The sequence below is a fragment of the Necator americanus genome, chromosome III, assembly GCF_031761385.1.
Source record: "Necator americanus strain Aroian chromosome III, whole genome shotgun sequence".
Classification (NCBI taxonomy): domain Eukaryota; kingdom Metazoa; phylum Nematoda; class Chromadorea; order Rhabditida; family Ancylostomatidae; genus Necator; species Necator americanus.
The window spans coordinates 26,655,932-26,681,939 of NC_087373.1; the positions used below are offsets into that span (position 1 = coordinate 26,655,932).

At 39.7% G+C, this 26,008-nt stretch overlaps 6 protein-coding genes across 7 annotated transcripts; 4 read left to right on the plus strand and 2 right to left on the minus strand.

Moving 5' to 3' along the window:
• Positions 1–2,392: 2,392 nt before the first annotated feature.
• RB195_011032 (uncharacterized protein) lies at positions 2,393–3,271 on the plus strand (the record flags this gene model as incomplete). The annotated part of the gene is made up of 5 exons (XM_064192282.1): positions 2,393–2,548; positions 2,660–2,779; positions 2,841–2,933; positions 2,989–3,059; positions 3,136–3,271. The coding sequence occupies 5 exons, from the start codon at positions 2,393–2,395 to the stop codon at positions 3,269–3,271; spliced, it is 576 nt and encodes a 191-aa protein (XP_064049865.1).
• A 1,069-nt stretch (positions 3,272–4,340) lies between these two features.
• Positions 4,341–4,823, minus strand: RB195_011033 (uncharacterized protein; the record flags this gene model as incomplete). The annotated part of the gene is made up of 1 exon (XM_064192283.1): positions 4,341–4,823. One exon carries the CDS (start codon positions 4,821–4,823, stop codon positions 4,341–4,343), a length of 483 nt encoding a protein of 160 aa, XP_064049866.1.
• Positions 4,824–5,098: 275 nt separating this feature from the next.
• On the minus strand, positions 5,099–6,678 carry RB195_011034 (uncharacterized protein; the record flags this gene model as incomplete). The annotated part of the gene is made up of 2 exons (XM_064192284.1): positions 5,099–5,331; positions 6,552–6,678. 2 exons carry the CDS (start codon positions 6,676–6,678, stop codon positions 5,099–5,101), a joined length of 360 nt encoding a protein of 119 aa, XP_064049867.1.
• Positions 6,679–7,383: 705 nt separating this feature from the next.
• On the plus strand, positions 7,384–9,702 carry RB195_011035 (uncharacterized protein; the record flags this gene model as incomplete). Its single annotated transcript, XM_064192285.1, has 6 exons — positions 7,384–7,448; positions 8,692–8,791; positions 9,020–9,136; positions 9,193–9,279; positions 9,339–9,405; positions 9,545–9,702. 6 exons carry the CDS (start codon positions 7,384–7,386, stop codon positions 9,700–9,702), a joined length of 594 nt encoding a protein of 197 aa, XP_064049868.1.
• A 5,393-nt stretch (positions 9,703–15,095) lies between these two features.
• On the plus strand, positions 15,096–18,957 carry RB195_011036 (uncharacterized protein; the record flags this gene model as incomplete). Of its 2 annotated transcripts, none has more annotated exons than XM_064192286.1 (6): positions 15,096–15,212; positions 15,282–15,377; positions 17,000–17,132; positions 17,198–17,360; positions 17,996–18,114; positions 18,851–18,957. In XM_064192286.1, the coding sequence occupies 6 exons, from the start codon at positions 15,096–15,098 to the stop codon at positions 18,955–18,957; spliced, it is 735 nt and encodes a 244-aa protein (XP_064049869.1). The 2 variants fall into 2 exon arrangements, with proteins under 2 accessions (XP_064049869.1, XP_064049870.1); XM_064192287.1 differs by having other exon boundaries at positions 15,123–15,212.
• Positions 18,958–21,147: 2,190 nt separating this feature from the next.
• On the plus strand, positions 21,148–21,630 carry RB195_011037 (uncharacterized protein; the record flags this gene model as incomplete). The annotated part of the gene is made up of 1 exon (XM_064192288.1): positions 21,148–21,630. The coding sequence occupies one exon, from the start codon at positions 21,148–21,150 to the stop codon at positions 21,628–21,630; it is 483 nt and encodes a 160-aa protein (XP_064049871.1).
• Between the last annotated feature and the right edge of the window lie 4,378 nt (positions 21,631–26,008).

Sequence of the window (26,008 nt, forward strand, 5' to 3'; positions counted from 1 at the left end):
CAACTGTACTGACACATGACACATGACAACTGAAATTCTACGGTATTCGAGTGGCCGTAACCTTGTTTGTGGATTATATGGAGAAGTCACTAACAAAGTTAATTTGAACTCCTAAATGTTAATCTGCGGAACTTTGGTGAAAATCAAACATTTACGACTACGCCATGCAGTCCGATCTGGCCACAATTAGACATCACCTGTTGGAGATCGTTTCAAATAACAAAACGCAAACCACTCATAATATTCCTTATATATTTTTGAAATACATTGTTCTAGCTTGTGCGCCTTTCCAGAGAGCCTTTCCAGAGAAGATTCTCAAAGCAACCTCTTGTTTATGATAATTGTAATGCTGCAGCGCACAAAAACAGTTGTGGGTTCAAAATTTAACTTAGTGAACAAAACGGATCGCTCTGAGAGGTACCGTTTTTCGAAATTGCTTATTCTTCTCACTTCGTAGAGTTTATCCTCTATTAATGTCTTTCTACTTCAATCCTCTTACACTCCACCGCTGTAGTTCTGGACCTTCTTGGGATTCTCTGTTACGGATTTAATCTAGTTCCATTTCGTAGTGTCCTATTTTAAAATTTTTACGTTATTTTTTCGAATTAATTTTTAAAACTTATTTTTAATTGTCCGTTCTCCTATCTACCGCTGCTCTATTTTTCTGTTCTAATGAGGAGAAGATAACCTAACATGCATGACCAAGATAGCACCGTCGCACGACTTTTGTAAGACAGTCAGGGAAGCTTGTAATTTGGTTTCTGCTACGAGAATGCAGAACAGTACAAGACAGCCAGAAAACAACCTTATAAAATAATTCGAGTGGCATTCTTTAAAGTTACCCAGTTGATGTTCAGATTTGCCTCAAAATATTTAATGAGACTGGAAATTTGTCGTTTAACTAACTCTTCAAAAAAAAAACGGTGCTCTCAAACGCGGAGTTTTTTTTTAGAAAGATGCAGTACAACGAAAAGAATTTCTGATCAGCTGTGTAGCAAACAGTTTGTGTTACGAACTATCTTAATTCAATGGCTAAAGGAAAAAGGTATTCCAATACAAGGTACGGAAATCCGTTGTTTTTCAGAGCTCCACTTCAACATACTTTCGTTCCTCTGTTTCGATTCTTATTTTCCTTTGGCATTCCATTCTCCCATGTTCCGTTCAAATACTAGCTACTATGAGATCTATCACTGCATAATACTACTTTAAATAAATGTCAATATACGCAATTCAAATGATATTGAACACTAGTTATGCAAGCGGGCTAAACAACAAATTTGATCCGTTTTACACCTGAAGCTCTGGTTTTTTGCTTCAATGCAGCTTTTCCAATCAAGATATTTGTACAACTCAATTACCCAAACAATATTATGCACAGTACGTTTAGGTTTGCAAAAAGTCTTATTTAACTACATGGCACTGAAAATATTCGTGAGAATATATTCAAAAGTTCCCATGGCACTTTTTCTTTCATGGCTTCCTAATGCGCACGGAGGCTCGGATAGAAAGATTGCGGTAATCCCTTAATGTTTGGATTAACCTCCTTGTTGGCGAAATTTAAGAGTGAATGACCCACATATAACCTTGACAGCACTTCAGCGATATCCTCACCTTGATTTCCTATGCATTACTCCTGTATTCTAGGAGAGATTTGCTTCGATTTATTCCCGATTTCTACTCTCGAAATTGTTATTTTTCTAAGAGTTTTACCAAGGGAATACTAGTCCTCATTTTCCGAAGCGAAGTAATTCACGTTCACGTTTGCATTACATTGGGAAGAAAAATATTCCTTATGAAGTGTTAAACAGAAACTGTGCAAGCGTTTAATTCTTCAAAGTTTGAAAATCTATAGACCGTAAAATAGCGATGATCACTTGAAGAGATGGAACTGTAATCACGATACTGATTTTCTTAACCACTTAAAACATTTGGTAAGGTGATCATAAACTTTTTTAATGTCACTTTGCTTGACATCACCGCCATTTTTACGTTCACAAGTATGGTTCACTCCAAAGTGAACCTTTGGAGTTTTTTCCGAATAGTATAGCTCATGAGGGATACTGTTTAATTTCTTCCAATAATAAAGGGGAAATTTTCATCTGGATCAAATTTTTCTCGTCTTCTTTCTTGTCAGAACATCATGAAGTTAAGATTTTCACATCTTTTCTTGGGAATCAACAACTTTAAGCTAAGGACAAACAAATGATTGGTGAACAATAGTATTTAACGTCTATCCTTCAAAAACGTGAATATCACGAAAATAAAGATCTTGATAGTTTTCTATGGAAGTTTTTCCTTGCTACACTCGCTATTGTTGTTGTCAATACTCTCTCTATCAAAGAAAGCAACTTCTCTAACATACAAGCTAAAAAAAATTGCAACGTGTTTGCAGATGAATACGCTAATTACGGTATGGATTTTCCTCCCACACGCATCCTCTTTCTTCTTCCCGACATCAAGTACTGGATGCCATTGTAATCAGTGCCCTCAAACACCATCGTGTCCACTCCAGCCTACATGTCCACCTGTGCAAAGTTGTCCTGAGCCTGTGAGTTGTCCTAGGTGAATAGTGCCATGAATTCTCATTTTGTATTCAGAAAGCCCTGATTTAACAGTGAGCGCAATCACCAAAAGATTACAAAATTTAAGAGATGTTAAGGTGACAGAATGCTGCCCGACGTGCACGTGCAAGAACAAGAAACGAACCAAAAGAAGCACCGAATTGTTGTCTAACGCTATCTTCATCGTTGATTACGATACAACTCCACAGAAGCACCGAGTATTATTTTGGAAAAACCTTGAACAAGTTTGGATAGTGATAATAGAAAAATTAATGCCAGGAAAAGCACAGACAAAAGCGTGACGTCCTGGATGATGTAGTAAAGGTGGATGCCAAGTGCAACAGCGAGGAACTAAGGGCAGTTATCATTGAGGCAAGTGGAGTATAAGAAGGGTATTACAGAAGAGTAATTTCTGTGTTTCACGTAGAATATCGATCGTATGACGTCGGTTTCAAAACGACGTATTCAAGCTGAGGCAGAGCGGCAACTTGGAGGAAGGTTTGTCTTTGTTCGGAACACTTGAGTATCGGCTTGTCTTTTCTTCCAACCCTCTAACTTTTATATGTTTGCCTAGGTACAACGTGATATGTGCTCGCGGAGACTTTTCATACATAACCAACACTGAGAGTTTTTGCCAGCAGACAACTGGAGATGTTACATGTTACGTTTTCAAACAGCTGTCAGACATTATTCGTGCAAGATTATCATGAACTCCTCCTGTGAAGATACCGGGATTTTTGTTGAATTCGTACAGCATAAAGTTTTGCATGGGTCCAAACTCGGCACACCATTGTTAAAAGAAAAACTGTAACCAAGTGTGGCTGCAGGCCCAACACTAGTTCCACCATTTTAAACAGTTTCTCTGTATCACCTCCATACTTAAAGGCATTAGCAGGTTCTCATTCACTTTGCAGTGTTTTCAATATGGTGTTTAACAGATTACCCATGACTTTCACTTTTTTCTAGGGTTTCAAATCGTTTGAGAGCTTCTACAAGTTGTCTTTCAAAATATTCTCGGACTTACAACACTTTAATCGAGGTCATGGATGTTTTCAATACAAGTGCTTTTGATGCGCCCTAAGGCGACTTCGAAAATCCGTACGAATATTGGGCTGTTGTAGTTCAAAGCCAGTGAATGCATGAAGAGCGAAAAGCTCGGACTTACAACACTGTAATCGAGATCATGGATGTTTTCAATACTAGTGCTTTTGATCCGCTCTAAGACGACTTCGAAAATCCGTAGGTTTAGCACGGTGAAGAACTGTGAGCAACTAATGACGGCTTAGAGCTGTAGAGCCGACAGAAACGGAAATATTTATTGAGCCTGGTCTGCAATTATTATCACTGACCTCTTCCAGCATTTAATAAATGTCCTGATAATAGACCATTCAGGCTGTTCGAGGAAAGAGGTATGGCTGTATCGTTACACATTGCTGAGCTACCGAATAAAACATAAAACTGCTGCTTAAATCAAACTGAAGGCTCTAAAAGATGCTGTGCTCGTGCCCGCTCCAGCCAAATTCCTGTACTATCCCGCATAAAGTGCAATTTTAATTAATTATTAGAGCTAGTTCGGTGTAGACACATGTGGATGAAGGATAAAGGATAAAGTGTCTGACGTTGATCAATCCGCTTGGGATGCGCTCTCACGTTCACTTCAATTCAGATTCGTTTGAGGTTTACGAACGTGTAACCAGCCCATACAATGACTTGCGGTGGCTAGGCGATGTGTCAAGTCAGTGTTCTTATCCTCCCAGGGATATCAGGGGCGAGCTGATATCACCGTCTGACGCAATTATCCTCATATTCGCCGAGGTGTGCCGTCTTTGAACATAGCTCTGGCCAACCTTCTCGATCTTCGTTTTCATCTCGTTTGAACTGCCTATCCACGCCGACTGTCCTCATGTCCTTTTTAACCACCTCAGACCAAAACTTCGGCTTTCGGCCACGTGGACTCTTCCAGCTCGAATCCGACAAACCCCTCAGAACTCGTTGTACAAGGCGATCTGCTGGTCTCCTTATTATATGACCAAAGAAGCGAAGACGATTTACTTTAGCCACTTTCGATGGCGGTGCAAGGTGCTGATGTCTTCCACGTGTCATCCGACGGTACACCACATCGACTTTCGCGTAGGTTTCTTCATTGTGGCATACCCTAGGCCAAAAGTAGGCAAGCAGCCGTCTAAACAGCTTTCTTTCGGTGCAATCAAGCCTCTCCATCACCATAGACGGTGCTGTCCAAGACTCCGACCCGTACATCATGATGGAGCGAATTGCGAATAGATAAACTCGCAGATTGACTTCGTTGGTGATGGGGGTTGACTAAAAGCATTTCATTAAGGAGTTAAGTGCAGAAGTGGCCTTAACGCATCTTTGCTGAATATCTTTCCCGTAGCTGCCGTTGTTCTTTAGCGTACAACCCAGGTAACAAAACTCTAACTAACGACGAGTTCGATCGGTTGTCCGTCCATCCTGATTTCCGTTCGAGGTCTCGAAGAGATCCACATCTGCTTGTATTTATCAGGGCGTAGACGTAGTCATTTGGCTGCAGACAGCTTCGATACAAGTTTGAAGACATGTTGAAGTTTCTTACTGCTTTCCGTGAATATAACAACATTGTTAGCGTACTCGAGATCGGTCAAGGGGCGCCCTGATGGTGCTATAACGACATCTGAAGGACGCAGATCGACTGTTCTTCGCATGATGTCATCGATAGCTAAGTTGAACAGGAAAGGTCCTGCTTCTGCTCTTGTCTTACTCCAGTTACCACCTCAAACGGTGTTGTACTTCGGGCTGGTGATCGAATAGCAGCAGTTGCTCATTGATTTATGTCATCAAGCAGGCGAACGAACAAGACGGTTTCGATGAGGAGAGTCAAAAGCGGCTTCAAACTACAGAAACGTTAATTGCATTTTATTCGAATATCACTGCCAGATCTCGATCACTCTCCTGACGATGAACACCATTATGATAGCGTGTCTCCACGAGTCAGGTATCCTTTCGTCCATCCATATTAAACGGATGATCTTTGCCATCTCACGAATCCCAGGCGGAGGAAGATAGTTCAGCATCCCTGCGCTAATCCCGTCGTCTCAACCAGATTTTCCATTTTTCATTTTTGGATACAGACCACAACCTCCGACTCGGTCTGTGATTCCTCGTTAACCGCATATGTCGGTCTAACAACGTGCCCAAGTTCAGGAACTGACGGCGTTTGCCGGTTGAGCAAGGTGTTGAAGTGATCCCTCCAAATTGGAAGGATTGCTTCACCGACAGCCACTCCACTGGCAGTGTTTACGACTGAAGAAGTCTTATCACTTTGCGGATATACTGTTTCAGTAAAGCATAGGCTTTCTGCGGGTTCTTTTCCTCCCACGCCTTTTCAAACACCTTCGCTCTTGACGTTCATCCGTTATCGCGGTCTTGTTGTAGTTAACGACGTTAACTTCCTTCTCAGACGCTTTTCCTGGCTGAAATAGCCAGTGCTGCGAGCGACGCATACAGAATTATACCTGACTTTTGTTCCTGCATATCCGAAGGTAAACTTCTTTTGCGGGAATAGAACCGGAAGCATTCCCTTTGCAGCGTCCTGGATGCACTTTGTGAAGGAAATCGCATCGCCAAGCTTCTTCCTGGTGCTCCAAGATGAATAGATTTGCCATGTCAGATTCAGATCTGCCACGTCGATTATCGGTTAAAAGGAACTCCTCGGTTTCTTTTGTGAAACCGTATCTTCAGGCTGAAAAGAACTGAGGGTCAGACTCGAATGCGACGTTTCAAATAGCTCTGGTTTTTTGGAAATCGGACTCATGAATGTTCCGAAGAATCCAGTCGAGCTAATGTTTAAGAGTCCTCATATTCTACTGGCGCTGCTCTTCAAGGGGTGAAGGGTTGACCGCTGCCGCGTGAGCTGATGGTGTCGATGATTCCTCTTAAATGTGGAAGCGATGATTAGGCCTGTCTGTTCACATAAGTCGACCAACTAGTCACCGTTATCCGACGTGCGCTCCGCTGGATGAAACCATTTTCCTAGCACATCGAATTGTTGTTCAAGTCCAATCTTCGCAATTGCGTCAATTCCGTCAAAGACCACCTGCTTGGTGGATATTTCAGACATCAAAGCATTGTGTTCATCATAGAACGCGTCCTTATTGTTGTCCTCAGTGGTTTCCGTAGGTCCTACGGCACATACGATCAAGAGTTTACGTCCTCTGCGATCAAACACTCATACAAAGGCGCATCTAGACGACGTTCAGCCAAATTCCTCCAACAGGTTGTTGTAAGCGTTCCACACAGCTATATCACACAGCCATCTACTTTCTTCTCATCAGCATCGCCGCAGTATATGGTGTAAATTTCAATGCTGGTGACGGGCCGATCTCTCATACTTTCCTGGAGTGCAGCAAAGGGCACACGGAGATATCGCAGAAGCCTAGACAGTGCGGTTTGTTGGAGTTTACTCTATAGTTTTTGGCAGTTCAGCGTGACAAAACTAATGGGCGGTGCCATGCTCCCTTCAAGGAGTTGACCTTTCAGGTTATGGGCTTTAGTGTTGTGATGCATGACAGCACGTTCTCGCACTGTATAGGGATTTTTCGCCACATGCGGGTTATACAGCTCGTACGTTCTCAATGCGTACACTCGAACCCTTGATTGTGTTTAGTTAAAACGCAACCACCATGTGCAGGCAGCAATCAGACTCTTATACGCGGCCCCAAGCAAGTGGTAAGAAAGAGAATAACACGTTCAGCTATCACGAAGAATACCATTTGTTATGAAAGATTTATGACAATGTTATGGTTAGACTTATTTTGATGATTCAATGAACTACTGCGGTCGGCCTGCAGTTGAACTCAGAAGAAGGGAAGAGAGAAGTACAAGAGAATCGTAAGTTTATTCATGCACTGTTTTGTACTTTCCCCACATTCAAACTAGCGGTAGGAAAAGTTAAATTTCCAAAAGAAAAGTCCAGGACTTTTTTCGCGAAAATTCTGTCACAGACTCTGTACGCACACTGAGCATGTATGCGTACACAATCAAAATAAAGGTATTTCGTGTCCTATCCAAAGGTGAGAAGCTATTAGGCCAATAATTCAGCTATAATATTCGCCAAAATGAATAAAGTGTAAGTGCTCTTGACGTGCTTCTGTCCCTTTCTGATTCGCCAACGCGTTCGACACCGATTCAGAATTGTTTGAGATTTATGAACGGATGATTGGCCTATGAAGTTACTTGCAGAAGCCAATCCATTGACAAGACCAGCGTCGTCATCCTCACTCACAACTTATCGAACCACTTGATTAACATCGAGCGGTCACAAACCGTGGACCTCTCAGCTGTCGCGGAAACTCTTACAACTGCCCCAAACGAGCCCATCTAATTCACTTTTTTATCGATCCATACAGATTTACTGCAAGAAATTAAATCTTAGTGGGCGCACTGCACACTTCAATATTTTTATTTATTTATTTTTTTATTTATATTTATTTTTTTATTTATATGTTGAATAGAATCCTATTGTGATTCGCCTTTCTTTCGCGCTTTCAGTGGGTAACGACGCCAGGGGGTGCTTGCACAACTTTTGCCTCCTCGGTGAGTTCGACCGGCCCTTTTCTGGTTTTGCTGTACATTCAGTGCTGTCGCCATTTACCTAAATTATATTAGCCGTGTCAAGTTGACATCTTGCACGCGCTCCATCGCACCTCTTTGGTAGAGAAAATGTGGAATTGAATAAAATTGTGGCTGTGAACATTTGTGATAGAACATGATACATTGCCCTACTCACAAATTAAATTTGCTGTCACAGAAATCGTAAGAGATTCGTTGATAAATAGAAATTAAACAGCTATTTTCGCTTCCGACGTAGTCTTTTCTTTTGATGGAGAAAATAGAAAACCTAGTGTATTTTAAAAAAGCTGAAAGAAATCAACTCTCTCTGCATAATCCTTGTCAGGAGTAACACCGTAATTTTCTTTGCTAGGAGTTTGCTCCTTGAGAAAGGGAATAACAATGACTTTGTGCATACTGCAGGAAGCTGCTGACAAAGGATCCTACAAGAATTTAATTCCTTAGAAGAATTTTTACCCAGCATTGTATTTCAATTGACCATCACTACAGTTCATACTTAAAGGAAATGCAGCGATAGCGATCCAAGACTGGCAGCTGGCCTCGATTATGATTGTGGAGAAGAGACATTGTTTACCTTCCATGAGATACCATTTAGTGCTAACGTAGGTTTTATCACATCTTGCTATTCCAGAAAAACTTGAAGTTTAACCGAAACGATTACTGCTCAGATATTAAAAGTGAAACTTTTATTTAAAGATAAGAAAGAATCTTCTTTGGGTAAGAACTAAAAATGTCAGTTCATGAGTTGTTCAATGGCAACTTTTTAAAAGAGAAATCAGACAGGAAGCAACGATAGAAGTCCCACATTGACGCAGTATTCTCTTTTGCAGATCGTGCTTTTTGTGTCTTCGTGCTGGACTCTCGTATTTAGCGTGGGATGCTGTCTTCGAGTTCATTTCGCATATCATTGGAACGGTTATCTTCACGTCATAATCCCATTCTTTGGAGTAAGACTCTTCCTCATTTTAACACCTAGAAACAGAAATTGATGCACTATTTTCAGTTGTTAGCTATTCTCACTGCTATTCTCGGATATTTTATAAAACCAAAATTCTCAAGGAAGTGTTTTTTGGCATCTGGCATTGCTTGGGTGAGTGTAGTGCAATAACTCAACATTCTCAAACCGTGGTCAGCGTGGTCCCACTTTAGATTCTCACGGTTCTTGCTGCAATTGGATTAATTGTTCTTTCCGGGTTCGTATATGCACGTTTCAGAGGTGAGTGTCTGAAATAAAATTATAAAGTTATTACTATAAAATTAAATTACAGATGAATTAAATTATTTGTTAATATAAATTATTATTATAAAATTCGACGTTGTTGAAGAGTTCATTAATTCATGATTTTTTATTACAGAAAACAGAGCAATTGAAGGATTTCGTAGTTTCTTTCTTTACGGGATTCTTTGGATTTTCTTCACTGATCTGCTTTGTTTGGTGACCGTCATAATCGACAGTTTTGCTGTTTTCGCAACATATAAGATATGGAAGTACAAAGGAGAATTTGGAGCGTAACAAGCTGCAACAAACTGAAGCGTATCGAAACGCATCTGAATATGTATTAATGCTAATTATTTTTCATCTCATGGAAATGAATGTTTTTTTTTTAAATTCGATACACCTACGACACAACGCACTGTGACTGTGGGGACTCCAGATTGATCTGCTGGACAGAATAAAGTTTAGCACTCTTTTTTATCCCATTCTCTCAGAATTTGCTGTAGTTTCTGATTCACCTCGAATTCTTCTAAATGTAGATTTTTGAAATCACTCCATTAAACTATAGATGCTCGAATCTTGCTCATTCATTGCTGCTTTGAAAAACAATTGAAGTTTATCACCCCTCCATCACAAGCATTATTAAAAGATCCAGCTTTGCTTTAAACCAGGAGTGAGTTTCGAGTCACTCATCGACATTTCCATGGGTCCGTAGTAAAGCCTCGTTATCCGAGATCGGCCGAAAAAATAGTCGTTTGTACGACCTTTGCGGATCGATGGTGTCAGACATAGTTCATCGTTTGAACAAACTATGTAGTTTGCCCCACCAGTTCCTAACGTCCGTTTGTTTTCCTGTTTTGAGAATTCTTGCAGATTCTTTTCTAATCATACCAGTCAATATTCAGCAGCTGGCAAATGTTTTATTCAGTTCTACAGAGCATTTCTATCAGCATTCATTACTTCACTGGGGAAAGGAGAAACAGAGAAAAAGCCTCACAAAAAATTTTGGATATTTTATTTTCTAGGAGGGTGTGTTTTAAAAAAGGATTGACCGGGCTGAGAAATTTATGCCTTAATCAAGATCTTTGCTACACTCTACGTTTAAACTAGATATTAGTTTCTCTAGTGGATTACGAAATATGCTTCTTACACTCAGTATTGTCCAAAAGGTGACAAAAAATTACATTTTGATGAATGTGTGGACTCACCTTTTTCTTTCTTATACTGCAACTACTGGATCCATCAGTCTATTTGCAGGGAATTTTCTTCTAGTTTTGCTGCAAATATTTGCAAGCTACATCAGATTTTATTTTTGAAAATCCTTCATTAGCGGAGAGAATTCCCTCGAATTTTGGCTTTGTCCATGTGTTTTTATTAGCGTTGGCTAAGTGAAGAGCTTCAGAGGGGGCTGATCTACAAGTGGATCACCTATTTCGAGGCAATCCATCGATCAGCGATCCATCGTTTTTCCAACATTTTTGTCAATCTTTTCTTTATGAGCTTTCTTTGAAGAATCACATTTTTGAAAGACAGCCCACATGACTACACCGTTGTCCCTCGACTTGCACTATTCAAATCAGCCGAAGGCTGGCTGTAATGTTTTTGCCTTTTTATCTGATGTCACCTGTTATGTTTCATGGACACCGTCCGCTCAATAAATGTCTTTGAAGCCCTCTGTTTTCCTACCATGGATCCTAATCTGGGACTGGTTGTCCTCAGGGCTTCGCAGAGCAGTGTACAAATGAAAGTGTGCACCCTATCCGCTTCCCCAGAGAATTTTCGATTTTTATGCGAAGCGAGGATGTTTCTCTCGTTCCCTCCTACGAGACTGCTTGAAGGGATTGGATTTATCATGAAAAATTCACGTGAAACCTTGGAAACATAATTTTATTAACAGTCCCTTTTTACAAACGCTCTGCTCACAGATACCGTTATTGATTATTTGGAATTTTCTCTCTGGTTACATTTCTTACATGAAGTGGGATTTTCTGGAAATTTATCTCTTCCCCTTTCTAGAACCTGTAAAACCGTAGCACAATTTTGAATGGGTTTCTTTAGGATTTGTGGACACATCATTTTTCTTTCATAAAAACATTACAAACTCCCTTACTTCTCATTGGAAGAGAAGGTTTCGATTAGACTTTTTTAATTAATTTTTCTCTGCAGCCTAGAAACATAGAAAAACTCATGCTTCACACAGTGCACAGCGCACCAATTTCAGTGCCTAAAGCCCTCTTTCGCGAGGGTTCCTAAAAAATTTTACGTTTACGTTTTTACGAAAAGTTGAAGATTATTCTGTTCGGAGATCGCCCAGCTACACATTATTATATATTACTGACCTGTTACCTGCCTGAGATCTGATCCTCTTCTAAAATGATTATACTATGTTATGCCAAAATCAGTTCATTTCGCGCTATTGCTGTACATGGCTTTGTTTGTTTTTGACCTTTGATTTGACCGCGGAGCTATTTCCAGAGCATTTATTTTCTCAGCAAAAAGATAAATCTTTCCTAATTTTTCACAAATCCAGAAATTCAGGTTTTTACTCTGACAATTTGGATTGCGCTAGCGCTGCAGGAAGACCATCCGTTTCAGCAAGCCCTTCTGCAAGCATCGCACCGCTCGCTAGCCCGCGGTTCCACTCAAACCACTTTGTGAGGTTCTGGATTCACAGCTACAATATTGTTATTAGTCACATAAAAAAACGCGTTCTTCGCATTTCTCCGCATTCGTTTTCCTGACAAATTTCTTCGCTTCTGCTTTTCCTTTTCCTTCTTTCTGTCCTTCTTTAACTTTTCCAGAACCTTCCGGTAGGAAAATGATACAATGTAATTGTGTCCTAGACAAAATTATCTTTCTCTCTTGCTTGAGGATTAGTTTTTTTCCTTCTTTCTTTCTAATTCATCGATCGTAAGTTGAATCAATACAGCAGATTACAATGTACAACAAACACACTCATTCGCGTACTCGTTTTTATAGATGTACAATATAAATCATACATTATCCCTGTCGAAATAATGATATAACACACAATATTGGTCACTCACTGTTCAGACACTAAATTTCATTCCATTTCCTATTGTCAATACATTCAATGCATTTCTGCGTTGCTATTAACATTAATTCCGAATTCACACGTTCTATTACATTCACATTCGCAAGCGATTCTCGTGCGGAAAAGCCTTCAAAAGTTTGATAACATTTTGTCCTGGAATACTCAAGGAGAGCTGAAGCCATGCATACACATGTGTACATATCTGATGAGTACTGTGAATGTGATTGGAAGAGCATGAAATCTCGATCCAGGACTCAGTTTTTGGGCAGCAGTTCTTTCCTTCCGTTATTTAACACCAGTCTAAATGTTCGGCTAACGCCGCACATTAGTCTTCTTGTGGTACTCGCTTCGCTCGCCTTTATTCACCAACAGAAATTGAAGGTAGTGGCATCTCTGTAAAATTAAATTTATACTTTTTCTAAAGACGCTATTTTCGTTCTTCATTCCGTCTAACGTGGTTGCACCAGTCTTACGTCTTTCTGGATCTTCGTTGCCCATACCTCGTGTCATAATAAGCCCTTCATTAAATTGTATGATATTAAGAATCCGTCAAAGTAGTTGAAAGTCTAAGCTCGAGACTATTTTATCACCTTTTTTCCTTTGTTCTCGCATAATTCCATCTTCTGTGTAGATTATTTTCCTTCTAACGAAGGTGTAGGTTGTCGCAAAAGATATACTCGACTGGATTACGAAAGTTCATTGTGCTTATGTTCTTGTAATGGGGCTTCAATGAGGAATATTGGAGAAATATTTTTGAATATAAATAGGATAGGAATAGGAAAACATTGATCTGTGAAAAATCAACCGTTCTTCGCAAATTCATCCTTCCTTATTATTCATGTTTCGTACTTATATTCACATCCATATTTTTATATTATGTCTTTATTTCGTATTTATTCTGTATATTATTTGTTTTATATTATTTTATGCATAATGCAATTATTTTACAATTTATAATTTACTGTCTAATTTCTATATTATACTATGTCTACGTTTTATCTGCAGTTATATTTACATTTATTTTCACACTGACGGATTTGAAGTGCATATCACAAGCATTTGAAGCCAATATGCACGAAAATGATGCCCATTGAGATTTTCGTGGATATTTCCAAAGTCCTTTAAGTAGGAATACGCGCATAGAACAGGAAAGTAACACCGAGCGTATCAAATTTGAGGTGCGTGGATGAGTTTGTGGCACTACCCGCATCACTTTCGTGTCAATACGTATTATATACGGCCATATTGCGTTGATATGTCGTGGTTTGGTAGGGCCGTGAACTCGTCCTTGCTAGTTGTCGCCCTATGAATCTCAGTGAATTTTGACATGTCTGGAAGATTTTTTCTGGTCTCGCCTTTCGTACTCGCATAGCGCATATCACAACTCGTTCAAATCTGCCTCAGCCCAAGAAAGTGATTTTATCTCGATTCATTTTATGAAACGTGCCCCTTACTCACTCTTATATGTCACTCTCTAATGCTTGTCCGATCTTTTGATCGGTTTTTCCCCCATGATACTGGATCAGGCAACATCATCACTGGATAACAGTCATGCAGATCGTACGCTGGGGAAACTCTCAAACTTGGGTAATTAATAAATTGGTATGAAAGGGCGGGTGTGGCGCAGTCGGTTGTAGGTCCGTCATAGCCACACGGTCGATGATTCGAAACCGCCCTAGTGCAAACCAAGCCCTTCATTCCCTCCGGGTCGATAAAATGCCACCAGACCTGTTTGAGAGGATAAAAACACTGAGTTGATGATCGGCTGGCTTCCGCAAGTCATTCTTTAGGCCGACACGCGTTCCAAAACCCCAACGATTGCAGTAAAACGCGCTGGCGCATCCCAAGTGGATTGATACCCAAATGACTTAATCCTTTTTATGTTATGAAATCATGGAATCTCTTTCCTTTCCGGAAATCTCTGAACACGAAAGCTTTTGTTTCATATTTCTGCTTATCCATCCGCTACAGTAATTTCGCATTTGAAAGTTGGTTTATGATTAAATAAAATAGTTGAAATATGATTGGCATCAGGAGCTGAAACTGCTCATGTTTTATCAGTTCCAGCTCACTATCAGCAGTTCCACCTTAATGACTCATTGTTTGTGGGAAATGTGCAAGCCTTATCAGACACTCTGATGGGAATAACCATTGGATAAACCTGCAAGTGGCCGTTTAGGCACCGTCACCTAATGAATCCTGTTGTTTTCGAGAAGTAAGAAGTGACTCTACGCATATATTGATAAAGGTATTATCAAATTACCTATCTTCCCATTTGAAAAAAAATATTTCACCTAGTTCTATTATTGCATTCGATGACGGAACGCTATTCTTGGATTCTGACATCGGAGTTTCTTGTTGTTGTATTCACCATAGATCCAAATATGCATAACAGTGTTTTCCTATGCGCTGTTCTTCGATCTACGCCCTACATGTAAACAAATTCTGCTTCGTTCTATGATTTCAGGCCAGTAACGCTGTTTGTTACACAAGCAAAACAGACAGCTGAGTTTTTTCGAGCACACTGAACGATTCTCTTCCTTATTCGCCTTCTCAATCATCTCTCGGTTGCGTTATTTCCTCGTTCACTTTCCTTTTTTTCTCAATATATGATCCGTTTTAGGTGCATCGAAATATGAGCTCATCTAGAAGAAAGATGGAAATGAAGGTTAAGGAAGTGGAGGAGAAAGAAGTTGAGTTGTGCTTGACTCATCTACGATTCCTTTCAAAATTTTACATCACAATAATCGAGGTCAGCTGTTTTCAATAGCGAATTGGTATCTTGTTTATGTTGTACTCAGCGTATCCTCTTTTTCCTCAGAATAAACAAGCACAAATGAATATGGCGCATGCACAATTCCTAGCCGATCGAGATGATTTGAACGCTTATCAAGAATGGACAAGTGCAAAGTCAAAGGTTAGTTTTGATATGAAAAAATTTTTCATAACTACAAATAATTTTTTATTTTTCATAGTAACATAATAATAAAAAATATTTTTGTGTATTTTAAGTGTAAATTATCTCTTTAAATCTTTCTGTTCTTCCTTTTACATCCTTTCATTTCATCATATCATTCAAAAAGGAAATTCAAGAATAGTTATTTGTTCTTCAATCATTTCATCATTTCTTATCTGGTAATTCTACATACCTAACCAATAAGTATCTTTTCTTCTCTCTTTTGGTGAAATATGTACGTCATGTGTGGCACATGAACTGCGTATTTGTCTTTATTTCGTGACTGAACTTGACGCGTACTCCCAAAACTGGTTAATCACTGAGAGTTCTACACAAAGCTCACGACAAACGTTCCGTGCTACACAGCTATTGGGAGCATTCCTGCTTGGCTTTTGGCCTCACCTCTGGGGTCCAGGGGTGACAAGAATGTCCTCAAGACAAGAAATGGGAAAAATACTACGAAGATTAGGAATAACTGCATAATTCGCAACCTCCAACGCTGTGAAGTCTCCTAAGCGATGTAAAAAGCACAGCTGGTCATTAACAACAGCATCGAAAAGTACATCGTAAATCTCTGTGGTGGTGAGTTTTTAATCTGTTACACCGCCAACAAGCGATAAAATCCTGCATTTGAAACATCATTATCTAATCAAGTGAATAAAATTTTAGACTACGTCAAACGTATTGAACCATGAAAGCGATGGTCGCAAAGCTCGAATAAATGTCTTGATCACTTTCGCTTCCGTTGTTTCTCGAAGTGGTTGACCGGGCGTCAGTAATTTTCCCATTTACCCGTGATTGCGTGTCAGATTCACTCAGTGGTTCCTCTTTGCACGTGGGACACAAAGAGCATCAATTTTTTTAAAAAATAATTGTCTATGAATTATCAATAATAAGTAAATGTTAGTGAGCAAAGCTTTCGAAAGCATTAGTTCGATGCTATGGAACTCTTCCAGTTACCTTCTTTCCTCCCCCTCGCACTTTCTCATCGCTTCTTCCCATCACTTCAAAATCCAATCCTTCCACTTCATCATTTCTAAGTATTTACTTATGTAACAACAGCAGCTTCTCAAAAAAAATTGATCACTGCCTTTTCTGTTTAGGAATTATTACTAACCACTGAAGTTTTCCAGAAGCATTTTACACAAGTTCCACTTCTAATTTAAAAAAAAATAACTCACTCATAATAATTTAGATCTTTAACTACACTAACTAAATTTCTAATTAATTCTAATTCTAATTCTAATTCTAATTAACTAATTTCTCAATTTGGAGAATCATTAACGAACTTGTTTCTACAGATAGTCAATGAGTAGATTGTGTGATGAACGCAATGGATTTAGCCGTAAACAAACTTTTCTCCTAAATGCTCATTTGTGAAAAGTCACCAATCATATTATTGCATAAATACATATACCATAACATGCATGCATACATAAATATAATGTAATGTTTTTCTGATTTTCAATGCAAACCAATACATAGATTAGATGAATAAATCTTTATTTTTACATAGCATAGTTTATACCAGAAAGAATAGATCTTTTATGTCATTAATAAGCAGAATATACTGAAAAATTCAGATTCTCGACCTATACGAGTACTGGTTACGCGAATTGTTGAATCTGACGTTAGTCGATGACATTCGTGCTATTTGTATGCATCAGATGATGGCTGCGGATTGCTACTGGTTTCTTGCCAAGATGCATCGACCAGGTACGTACATCGTTTCCTCTATAATTTCCTCACTTCTTGTTTTAATAGATTTTTTTGATTTTCAGCATCTCATAGTGGACATTCAAATTACGAGATGGCATGTCGATGTATGGAGAAGATAGTACGAGCGTTAATCGAATGCTTACCACAACAAAACACCTTCTTCATTTATCTGATCCGGAAATATTCACTTTTGGTGCTGGATTATAGCAAAGCGGCAGGTTTAGGGTGAGCATCTTCTTAGAATTTATTCTAGAATCTAGAGGGAAATAGCGTCTGTTCACTGTCCCAATTACAATCAAATAAATTTAATTCAACCTAATAAAATTTAATTCAATCTGTTTCCTCAATCAATCCTTTGAGAAATGGCGAAATCCTCTGGAAAAAGAGAATAATAACACGTTGTTGTTTACTTCCTCCCTCATTGTTGTTCATCGATCTAAACGTGTGGTCCTTTTGCCATGAAATAAAGCACCAGGAACAAGAAAGCAAAATATTTTCTAGACTTCAGAGACAACGAACACATCACATAGAAGACGGGAGAATTCCAACAGCGATTAGTTTTCATGAAAGTACCATAATACTAGTACGAATGCAACCTCCCAACTGTAAAAACCAAGGAATAGCGTGGAAAACTGAAGAACGGCGAATTTCTGCTGCAAATAAATTTCCGTAGAATTTAAACAAGAATTTATTTGAACATCAAGATTCTATCCTAGACGCATCAGTGCATTAGGAAACATCATGCTCTACAATGTACTGGCTACTATTCAGTCCTTTTTTTCCTGCTAGGACATTTTAATAGCACACTCAACACAGTATATACATTCACATTTTTGTTCTTGTTATGAAATTTTTTTCAGAACTTTTCGAAGCCAATCAGCTTCCGGTCACCGGATTCCTGCGCACATGTTCGAAGCAGACGTTGAATTGTGCCGCTCCAGTATATCGATGTGTCGAGGATACATCTACAAACTATTAGGTAAATTATAAGAAAATTGACATGATGAGTTTGACTGCGATCTGCAGTGCACTGGGGCATTGTTTAAAGGCGGCAATTTGACGTGGTTTGGATATCCCATGGAAAATTTCCTTACAGGTTCGTAAATTGCGGAAAACCAGGTGATTCCGCTCATCTCTACGCAGCCTTTGCGGCGGCTTACATTGCAAGCCCCACCCTTGCGCATCAACGAGCGAGCCTTCGAGAATTAATAAGATCTCCTCACCAGCCTATTTAGGTTAAACTAATAAATGTACTGCTATACTGGTGACGGAACGTGTACGTATCGGCGCGTTCTAATGCACCTCGTAGGAACTAAGGCGATTCCACGCAGTTTCTTACAACGATCATAAGGAGAGCGGAATCACGCGGCTTTCCGCATCTGCGACCCCATATAGAAGCTTTCCATGAGAAATCCATATCGCGTCAGGTTCATGGTATGCTGCCTTCAAGGTGTGAGCAGTGCGCCATAGACAGAGAAAGTGGGTAAATTCCAGCGGCCACGAGAACTAAAATACGTTCTTTTTGCTCTCGTCTGCATTTCCAGCATACACTTTATTCTCGAAGCGGTCTTTCTTTCTCTTGTCCATATCCTTTCTTCTATAGGCAATTATTAGTAAAAAAAATGAAATAGAATAAAAAATAGTAAATAAATATACAATACAATGATATAACAGTTGCAGCGATAACATTAAGACTTTATATTGTTCATCTTCAGGGGCATCCAATCCATACTTGAATGGCAAAGAGAGCAACGGCAGCTTGACGATCGACTTACGAGCAGAAATTTCAAAACTGTCAAGGCTACTTGATGACGTCGCTTAGATAAGAATGTTATCGATGGACTTTTTTTTAATTTTGAGTTTTTTCTCGGATGCGGCTTTACAAATTTGATGAATTTCACGAAGTTACGGGTAGATGGTTGTTTTTCCTCGACTGCTTTGTTTAATCTGTTATTTTTTTAAGAGCAACAATGTAAGTTCTTGTAGTAGAGAAATTATTAACCGTTAAGCGTTCACTTCGTGCGACAATTCTTGAGGAAACTTCCTTGTCGTTGTCTTTTACATTGTTTGATAAATGTAGCTGCTACACGATCAAGTGAAGAACTATTTGTGTTCTTAAATAGAGTATGAGGAGGAGAATAGGTGCCCCTTCAAGAAATTTCTGGAGGGAGATTTTGAATGTATTGAAAAGCCATTTTTGTGGTGTTTGCATTGCACTCACACACATATTTATTTATTCACAAACGCGATATGGAAATATCTTGACAACTGGTTCTCAGATGAAACCAGAATGGAAGAAAAAAATAAAATGGTTGGATAGGATCAAAAATGAGATCCAGCGTTTTTTTTTGGGTTAGTAAGAACCTTTAGTAGAACTCACACACAGAGAGCATTGGTGACCTTCTGATGACAGATATAAGGTCGAGTCATAAATAAATTCCGTTTTGTTTGTCACACATTTCTCTAGGCGACGGGAAACAGTTGAAACCGACGTAGTGAGCCTCTCTTCTAACTCTCTCGTTGTTTGGCGTGGATTTCGTTCCAATATTGACTTAAAAACATCGTCATAGAATTTTGAGCTGCGATCCACCTTTGCTCATCTTCCAAGGTGTACATCTCCAGAGCAAAATTTGACGAATCAACCCATTGATGTGTAAACAACGACAATTGGTACCATGTACATGGGCGGAAGTTACTTATTACTTAACCTAATAGCACATAAATTGTATCAACACCTTAATAACATTCGGTTTCATAATATAATTGGGAGAAACTTATCCATTCTAAAGTGTGTAGCGAATCACCAGGGGACGTTCTGAGCTTTGCAACAAAGGAATGTCATACTCAATCGGAAAATCACAAACCCTGAATTCAGCGGAGATTTTAGAAAGTCAGATAGTCAGCAAATATTACTACTTCGTTACACTTGCCGAGAAAAAGATGGAATTTTAAGTGAAGCATAAGTGAAGCAGATCACACAAAGGAGAAATAATGTCATGTTTCCTGCATGTTTCGGACTTGAATCAATTCGTATATTTAAGTTTTCGTAACATTTCACCTGTAAGATCCATCACGTTGGATTTGTGCAAAATTCGCGCAAATTTTGCTTATGTAGAGGGTTTAGTTTAAGAAAAATTTGTAGGAGTCCCCATATGCTCCATCAAAATCAGCACCTCTCATCTTACGCCTGACGGAAATGTTTCGTGTGTTCCGGTATCTGAACACTCTCCGTACTACTGATGGTATCTCAAAACCTTCGGAGACAGGTATCGCTGCGTAAAGAAAGCGAACTTCCTCGGAACTGGCGAACCAAAAACTGGAACTCGGACGTGTGAGAAGTTCTGTATTCGACCAAAGTCCCAGCCCAAAAAACTATATGGATCAGGTTGTTTTATAACCCACGAAAACCCTTTACAATTTCATAGTTTACTAATCACACATTAATGGTCATCCCCTGATGCATTCATCACGAATACCTATCGCAATCTCCTATCCTTCTGGGATAGTTGTAGGTGGAAGCTTGGGAGGACTGAGAACGAGAGAAAAACTTAACTGCGAATACGAGGTCAGTGAAGGAATTGAACAGCTTTTAATGTCAATCACTTCCGAGGAAAAAAGGTTCCGAAAGAATTGTTAGTCCGATAGGACGAGATCTGGGGAATACATTTGATGAGAAACTACTTCTCAGCCTAGGACGTCAAGTTAGCGGCGAGTGGCGCTAACTTGAGGCCGTGTGGTGGTTGAAGTTTTTTGGCCACATTTGCTGATGACGCCCTGATAAGTGCAAGCAGATGTGGATCTCTTCGAGACCTCGAAGGGAAATCAGGATGGACGGACAACTGATAGAACTCGTCGATGAGTTTTGTTATATGGGTTGTACGCTAAAGAACAACGGCAGCTGCGATGCGTTAAGGCCACTTATGCACTTAACTCCTTAACGAAATGATTTTAGTCAACCCCCATCACCAACGAAGTTAGTCTGCGAGTTTATCTATCCGCAATTCGCTCCATCATGATGTACGGGTCGGAGTCTTGGACAGTACCGTCTACGGTGATGGAGAGGCTTAATTGCACGGAACGAAAGCTACTTAGACGGCTACTTGGCTACTTTTGGCCTAGGGTATGCCACAATGAAGATCTTTACGCAGAAATTGATGTAGTGTACCATCGGATGACACGAGGAAGACATCAACACCTTGCACCGCCATTGAAAGTGGTCAGAGTGAATCGTCTTCGCTTCTTTGGTCATATAATAAGGAGACCAGCAGATCGCCTTGTACAACGAGTTCTGAGGGGTTTGTCGGATTCGAGCTGGAAGAGTCCACGTGGCCGAAAGCCGAAGTTTCGGTCTGAGGTGGTTAAAAAGGACATGAGGACAGTCGGCGTGGATAGGCAGTTCAAACGAGATGAAAACGAAGATCGAGAAGGTTGGCCAGAGTTATGTTCAAAGACGGCACACCTCGGCGAATATGAGGATAATTGCGTCAGACGGTGATATCAGCTCGCCCCTGGGAGGATGAGAACACTGACTTGACACATCGGTTAGCCACCGCAAGTCGTTGTATAGGCCAGTTACATGTCCGTAAACCTAAAACGATTCTGAATTGAAGTGAACGTGAGGGCGCATCCCAAGCGGATTGATTAACGCCAGACACCTCATCCTTTATCTTTTATGAACCTACACCGTTATCATTACTGGAGTTGCACATTTACAGAATACTATGTAATACAATAATGGCTGTATTGTGTAGTATGATGATGACGTGAACTACAAGAAAGGACCACTGTCACTTAATTGTACATAAGGGAGTACGGGTTAGAGAGAAGAAAACACATGAGAAAATACATATGTGTAAGAAAATTAGAACAAAATGGAACAGTTATCGTTGGAAAATCGTCATGTAACCAGCTACCGTTTCTCTCGTTCTTAGGGCCTATGAAAAAGGTAAAAAAAAAACGTAGAGAAACAGTTACTCAAAAGTGATGTTTTTTGTTTTTCATCCTGTGAATAAAAAAACCCGCCAATTTTTTTTATGCTGAACATGATCATAGGACATTACTGTAGACGTCTCGCCACTTCCAATTTTGGTAGCATTTTTTTGCCTAGAAAGCGAAGTTCTAAATTTGTGTGCATATGTCGTGACCATCGCCGAAAAGATTGATGTACTCGTTTGTGACCGGTCTCCGTGGTAATAGATTCAAGCGCAGGATAAGCACGCACTGCTGTTAGTCGCTCGCTTTGCACGTTTTGAGAAATAAAACGATTTTGAATAGATCTTCTATTTATTTATTTCATTTATTTAGTCACGTCGGCTACAGTGCTTTATATTCATTCGCTTTTCCTTTGAAATCTTACGACATTAGTTTTTGACGTGCTGCAACTCTCCATTCCGTAATAATTTTCATTTATTCAGAAATGACGTGACATTAACACTCTCTGATTAACAATCTTTTTCTTTCTTTTTTCTCTTGAAATTTTTTTACTGCTAATTAAGTTTCGTCAGGTATGCGAGTAACTAAGAAAGTGTTTATAGGTTAGCTCAATTAGGAACAAGTTCCGCTTCTGTTTGGCCCTAGCATGTAACTAGATTTGCCCACTGTTTCCCACCCACCTTCTGTTGCCTTATCACTGAATCTGGTGAAAAGGTAGATGAGGTCGTTGAATGGGCTCATGGAGCATTTATTACTCCATCCAACGTAACGTAGGCTCTCCCGATCGCACCTTCGCATCAAGCTTAATGAACGGAAGCCTCCACAACACAATTTTGCACTTCTTTTGCCTTGTACTGCTCTCTAAGGAATATTGCGTCTTCTCTTATGATGAGGACATTATTAATGTTCATGATGGTTGCTCGATTTGACCTAGGAGGGCTGGGGTTTTCACCCTATGAATAAGTTGCTGGTCCGTAATTGCAGGCACATGACATAGAAATAACCAATCGAACTGAGAGAAGAGAGAATAATTGTCAGAAACAATTATTCTCTCTTCTCTCAGTTTGATTAAATAAACCTAAAAGAAAGGATTTTCTCGCCACCGGATATCATCCGCGCTAATTCCGAGGGTGCGGCTGCAGCAAAGCAAGAGAAGCAAATAGAGTAATACAAGGAGTTACAGTTTCTTTCAGCGTGATTCTCGTGATTAGCATCTGTCTTTTGGGCTCCGCAATCTCTAGAATCTTTTCAAACTATCCTCAGCTGCTTTAGGCACTGACCCTCTAAAGATTTTATCAATATTACTCACTTCGAAACAAAAGTACATTCTCTACCATGACCACACCACTCAGGCAGAGGCTGTTGTCTATCAGTTGGCTTGCAATCTTACTTGGATGTATCTCTTGAAGATTTCAGAAAAGGAGTAGAAGTAAGTGAGTGACTTAAAAAAAAATTCGACTTGTCTAGTCCTACTCTGAACTGTCGAGAAAACCTGTGAGAAACCTTAATTAATGAACAACTTTAAGAGGTGAAAATTTGAAAAATTCAGTGAAAGTAAACACAAGAATAGAGCCACGAGAACATAACGGGGAATCCGGGTGGAAATCCGACTGGAGAAAATGCAAGCTGAAGAAGAAAACTAGTTTTACGAAAAGGGATAACAGGATCACGAATAAAAACTAAAGACATGAGAAGAATCGTTGCCAGGAGGGAGAGACTAACCACAAAAACTGAGGGATGCTTTGCCCTACTTAAATATCGCTGCCTTGTCTTCCAGATATGTGGTCTGAATGTCAGTGGCGGACAGTTATACGGGTAGATTAAAGCGGGGATCATGTGTATTCGTCATTTTTAGTTACACTCTATGAACCATGATCGCATAAAAGTCTGTAGTTTGATCTCTAATTCATTTGATAGAATCCTCTGCGAGGTTAATGAAGAGCTTCAAAAGAATTAAGTAGCTCTGATGGCTTTTGATATCTCGCTCAAAAATCATCTAATTCCAAGTTTTTGAGAGTTCATCATAATTGTTGGGGAAGAAACATCAAAAGATCTACTAACCAGCTTCATTTAACATCCTTTCCACAGAGACTCATCGTTTTCTATTTACTGGCCAGCTGATCAAGGGTGGTCGTAGTGCAGTCGGTAAGAGTTTTCGCTGTGAGTGCATGGATGGTTCGACACCGCCCTTGCGCCAACCAACCCTTTCATCCCTCCGGGTTTAAAAAAATTGGCTACTGACTTGTCTGGGAGGATAAAAAAAACTGACTTGATGCATCGGCTACTACCACAAGTCAGGTATAAGCTAGATACGCGTTCGTAAAACTAAAAGAGTCCGAACTGAAGTGAAAGCGTTGGCTCATTCATACGGAATGATTGACGCCAGACACTTTATCTATTTCTCCTTAGATTCCACGGGTGGTACTGACCACATTTCTTATAACATAACTTTATCTCTGAGGCACTCTCAGAAACTTTTGTGCGGCTTAGAGTAGGCGATTGAAAACATGACTTGCAGTTCTTCTCTCAAGTCTCAAAGAAGAAACCTGACTCGCCACAACGTCAGTAATGTAAAGATCATATGAATCTCGTGTTTTGCAGTGAGTAAAGAAAATAATACAAGTTAGTAGTCTTGTAGAAGTGAGTGCACCTGGAAGAGAGAATAAGGACCGTAATGAAGCTCATAGACTGTCATTAACTTCCTTCAAGCCAAAATTTCAGCGTATGGGCTTAGCATTCGAAGAGCTAGACACCTGCCGGTTGAGCAACTCTGTCCATTTTTTATGTACGACAGATAATGTTACAGAACATTGTTCTCTAGTAAATGTGTATTTATCATGTCATTTTACCGCCATTACAACAAATAAAGCTTAGAGAGGTCGACATTATGAAATAAAGGCATCACCCTACGAATCTGAGGTGGTACGGATTTCAGGTGGAGAATTCGTATACGGGATCGTAGATCATGGAGAGGTGGGTGATTCCGTCCATTTCTTGCTAATTGGCGTAAAAAACGGCCCGGAAGATGCAGCGTGCGCACACGGCTGGCGCACTCCAATTGAACTCTTTGTAGAAAATAGCGCGCCGGAACGCTCAAAGCCGTATCTTACTAGCCGTTTTTACGGCAGTTAGGAAGAAATGGACGGAGTCACCCCTACTCCTCTCCTTAATCTACGATCCCATATACGAATACTCCACCTGGAATCCGTACCACCTAAGATTCGTGGGATGATGCCTTTAACGAATAAATGAATGTCGTCCGGGTGCTCAGGATCGACATGACAGATCGCTTTCGCGAAACTGAGACTGCATTACGTTCGAAAACACTTTGTAGACAACAGGCATAGATCCCGCGACTAATTTCGGAGCATCTCTGCGAGCTTCTTTTCCCACTGTAGCGCCAGAATGAGGTGCCATTAAGGATTTCGTGCATATCATGACAGGCAGGACATGGCGACGAAGTCATTTTTGCTTTGACTTAGATGATCCATTAACATCATGCTGCTTAAAATCCTTCCTAATTTTATTAGAGAGTCCTTTAAAAGAGAGATTTTCCAAAGGACAATATCTACTCCGAATTTAGGACACTGGAACAGAAAAAGTGCGAGCCATCGAATGTTCTCCGAAACCAAATCCAGTTCGCTGCACTCTTTGTTCGTGCGTTGTGAGTTCTATTACAAGCAGTTGTCTCCACGCTCCTCTATTTTCGCTCAACAAGATATTTGAACGGAATATTATATTCTTTCATATTCACGAAAATGAAAAAGCAAAATTCTATTCTATTCATTTATTTTATTTTATTTTATTTGCATTATTTCGTATTTATGTTATGTTTTGTTTTATTTATTTATTTTATTTACTTTGTCCTTTTTATTTGGTTTCCATGACCTTAAGCCTCTCTAATCCACAATTCTCGAAGATAAATATTTTGCTTGCCAGTA